Source organism: Marmota monax, unplaced genomic scaffold (genome assembly GCF_021218885.2).
Source record: "Marmota monax isolate L192 unplaced genomic scaffold, Marmota_monax_Labrador192_F-V1.1 WCK01_AAM20220418_F8-fsc00135, whole genome shotgun sequence".
Taxonomy (NCBI): Eukaryota; Metazoa; Chordata; class Mammalia; order Rodentia; family Sciuridae; genus Marmota; species Marmota monax.
The window spans coordinates 2,485,648-2,489,554 of record NW_026694339.1 but is presented as its reverse complement, the minus strand read 5'-3'; the positions used below and the strand labels follow the sequence as shown (position 1 = coordinate 2,489,554).

At 36.2% G+C, this 3,907-nt stretch overlaps 1 protein-coding gene across 1 annotated transcript; it reads left to right on the top strand.

The window, feature by feature from the left end:
• The first annotated feature begins 276 nt into the window (after positions 1-276).
• Fshb (follicle stimulating hormone subunit beta) lies at positions 277-2,054 on the top strand. Its single transcript, XM_046467542.1, has 2 exons — positions 277-435; positions 1,824-2,054. Exons 1-2 carry the CDS (start codon positions 277-279, stop codon positions 2,052-2,054), a joined length of 390 nt encoding a protein of 129 aa, XP_046323498.1.
• Positions 2,055-3,907: the final 1,853 nt, after the last annotated feature.

Here is a 3,907-nt window from a genome sequence, read left to right as displayed (position 1 = left end):
TGATATCTGTAATCTCTAAATACCATTTTGCTTAAATCATTATGTTGAACTTTGATTTACAATGTCTTTCTACTTTACCAAAAAATGAAGGAGGAGGAGAAGGAATATTGTTCTAAGAAACAAAAAAATAAAGAAAGGGGAAGTCTTGCTAAAGCAAACGTGTTTGGGGGAGGTGGGTTAACTCATTACTTTTGATTTGGTCAATTTACACAGTGATTTTAATTCTTTGGTTTCTTGATTCCTGATGGGCTTTGGCTGTTTGCTTCTCAGTCCAGGATGAAGTCAGTCCAGTTTTGCTTCCTTTTCTGTTGCTGGAAAGCAATCTGCTGCCAAAGCTGTGAGCTAACCAACATCACCATTGCAGTGGAGAAAGAAGAGTGCCGTTTCTGCATAAGCATCAACACCACTTGGTGTGCAGGCTACTGCTACACCAGGGTAGGTCCTGCACCTTTCTGGAAGTGAGGGGGTTGAGGGTCTGCATGAGGCAAGCTTCATTAATTCCTACCTAATAGATATTTCATGTTTCCTAATTAACAGCCATGAGTCCTTTAGCCAATAGTGTCTGTGCTGTGATTGAAGTTAACGACCATGATGTAAATTTTGGGATAGGATTTAATTTAAATAAATTTAGAAAAGCTTTAGAATTAATCTGATAAATTTTGTAATGTATCAATTCTACAGTTTCAAAAATATTAAATGAAGCATTTCTATTAACTGTAGTTATTACATTTCATGTGTAAAGAGATAAATACAGAAACACATATTTAATCATAAAGGACCCTGAATATTCCTCAAAAGGCAATTTTTGTAATTAAGGTCCTATCTTTGCTGTAGAAACAGTACCAAAATATATTTCCAAGTTATATTAAAATACAGCCACATTATAAAAATTGTCATTTTGACCTGCTTAAATACAATTTCAGCAATACTACTCCATTTATACCCCGAGAAAACCAAGACCCAAAGCCAAACTAAGCTGCTAGTTTGAATGCGCATGGCTTTGCATTAATCCAATTAAAGAAGTAATTTCCATTTGTTTTCTTTTTTCCCTGTAGCACCTGGTTATCTATGCAGAATTTCATTCTAAAAACTGAAATTGAAAATACCAATATTTTAATGAAATATATTTTATTTGATGGTACATAAGTTTGATCAATCAAACTCTATTCATGCACAATTTATTGTATCTCCTTGGGATATAGATTGGGATATTGATTTTATTGAAATAAATTAAATAGCAGCCCCACATTCTCCCCTCAGTACCAATAAATTTTCCACTGGAAAGTGCTAGAACAAAAAATTTTTGCAAACTTTGTGTCTTTTGAAACTAAGAACCCTGAAAAGTATACAGCATTTAAGAGAGGAAAATGTCTATGAGGCAGTAGAATATTTAATATCTTACATGAGCCTTCACAAACACATTAAACCAAACACTAGCATTCATATTATATCCTTTTTAACTTTTTAAAAATATATCAGGACAATGTATTTGGAAAAATGCTTTCTGAGAAATTAAACTTCAGTGAATATGGTTTAAGTTGTCATTAATATGGCTTTCAATTAAGTACAAAAAGACAACTTAAAATTCTAAGTCATATTTCCTTTTTCATCATATTTCTTCATTGAGATTCAAAGTCCCTTTACATTTTGAGAAAGAATTAATATAGTCATACAAATTAAGAAAAAAATAACATACTTTCCAAAACAATCAGAAAATGTGCTATAATATGTCATTTCTGAAGTAATATAGATTTTAATGGGTAAATGTGAGAGCATGAAGTTTTAAATACCGTGACCTAACTGTCTAATTTCTATCTCCTCAGGATCTGGTATATAAGGACCCAGCCAGGACCAACATCCAGAAAATATGCACGTTCAAGGAGCTAGTGTATGAGACTGTGAGAGTGCCTGGCTGTGCTCACCACGCAGACTCCCTGTACACATACCCAGTGGCCACCGAATGTCACTGTGGCAAGTGTGACAGCGACAGCACGGACTGTACCGTGCAAGGGCTGGGGCCCAGCTACTGCTCCTTTAGTGAAATGAAAGAATAAGGGACAGTGGACATTTACCCTTGTCCTGAAGGACCAAGACATACAAAATACCTGTGTGTATGCACCATCCAGGCTGCAACACTGGGCCAAGGATGTCAGCCCCACCGATCCCTGCTGTCCTGGCAGAGGGGAAGGGCAAGCTCCAGGAATTGAGGGTCAGCCCTGTATATCTAGGTCTGATTCCATATGTTTTATTCAGTCTTAACTCACAGATTTTGTGGGGTTTTTCTCCTCAATAATTTTAGGCAGTTCCTTCCTTTTAGAGAGAGATACATAAATCCAGAAGAGGGAATGGTGATGAAAATGGGTAAAAAGAACCAACTGCCACACAGTCTTCTGCTGGACTTTGGGACCCTCAAGAACAAGGCCAGCATATTCTTTGTAGCCTCAATGTCTAGTTCTTGCTTGGAACCTAGTGAGAAACTAGACATTAGCTTCCTGAAGGAAAGTAGTAAGATCAGAAAAAGAAAAAGATCAGAAAGTAGTAAGATCAGAAAAGTAGGAAGAGGCTACTTGAGGCAGGTTAATGAGCTGCCACCAGCAATGCCAATCCATAGCAGTGGGGGCATCAGTTGCACCTCAACTCTTTGGGGACACATAGAGTATTGAGATGGGATGTATCTCTGAATTGCTTAATGCAGGTGGTGGGTAAGAGAGCTCTGGATTTTAAGACGATTACTACCAAGCTCTTCAATTAAGGGCAAAAGCAAGAAAAGTTAATTTGGGATTGTGGAAAGTAGCACATATCTTTTCATTACTTAAAAAAAAAAAAAAATGACCAATGCTGCTAAGGTCCTACAATACTCGGGGTTTTGGGTTAGGGAAAAAAAAAGAAACAAACTGCATTGCTCTGCCCTTTGTAGGATCCCCTCATTTGAGGGGAGAAGGGATTTGGAAGTGGATTTTAAAGCAATTTAAAGAACTGAATAAATATATTTAACTTAAATACAATTACATTTGCATAAAGAAATGGCTCTTTGAGGAAGAATTAGCAGTGTAGAGGGGTAGGGAAAAGCTGTTTTCTAGGAGTATCATTTTGCCAGCCTTCTCTTTTGTCTATTTATTTTCTCTGAAATCTATGATGTCTTTCAAGAGGGTTTATATTGAAACTTTCATAAGTTGATTTTTCTTAAAGATGTCATAACTCCCTCAGTTATGTACTTGTTTCACACTCATGTTTAATTTAATTAAACCTTTTAAAAATAAAGATGCTAGCTACAAGAGTCAGAGATTTGGATTGTTTTATATACAAAAAAAAATACTGTTATATCTATATGTTTGTAACACTAGTAGAAAAATATCTTCATAGATCATTCCCAGTACTTCTGCAAATATTATATGTCCTCATCTTTGGAAATATTAATTTTTTTTTGCATTTCTAAAAGCATTTTGTCATTTTCATCATTTTAAGTCATCTTTGATAAAATGGAGAAAAAAAGGCATAGAGAGAATCTCAGAGTGGGCAAAGACATTGGACATTCTCCAGTTCATTTTGTGAATTTTTAAGATGAAAAAATTAAAGCACTATAATGTTTTTGACCCAGCCAAGATCATTTTCCTAGACTTTCTTAGACTGGTTAGATTATAAACAACAGAAATTTATTGCTCATGGTTCTAGAGACTGGGAAGTCCAAGATGGAGGCATCAGGAGACTTGATGTCTGGTGAGGGCCCACTCTGCTTCAAACAGGGCACCTTCTTACTTCATCCTCAAATGACAGAAACAGCAGAAGGCTCCCTTGAGTCTCCTTTATAAGAACATTAATCCCAGTCATGGGGGCTCTGCTGTCATGTCCTAAAACCCTCCTAAAGGCCCCACCTCTTAATACCACCCCAATGGAGATTAGGTTTCAA

Bases quoted from the DNA above. Each gene is read 5' to 3' on its own strand.
- Fshb (XM_046467542.1), top strand. From the start codon at position 277: ATGAAGTCAGTCCAGTTTTGCTTCCTTTTCTGTTGCTGGAAAGCAATC. The intron at 436-1,823 runs GTAGGTCCTGCA...CTATCTCCTCAG, and splicing joins CAGGCTACTGCTACACCAGG to GATCTGGTATATAAGGACCC.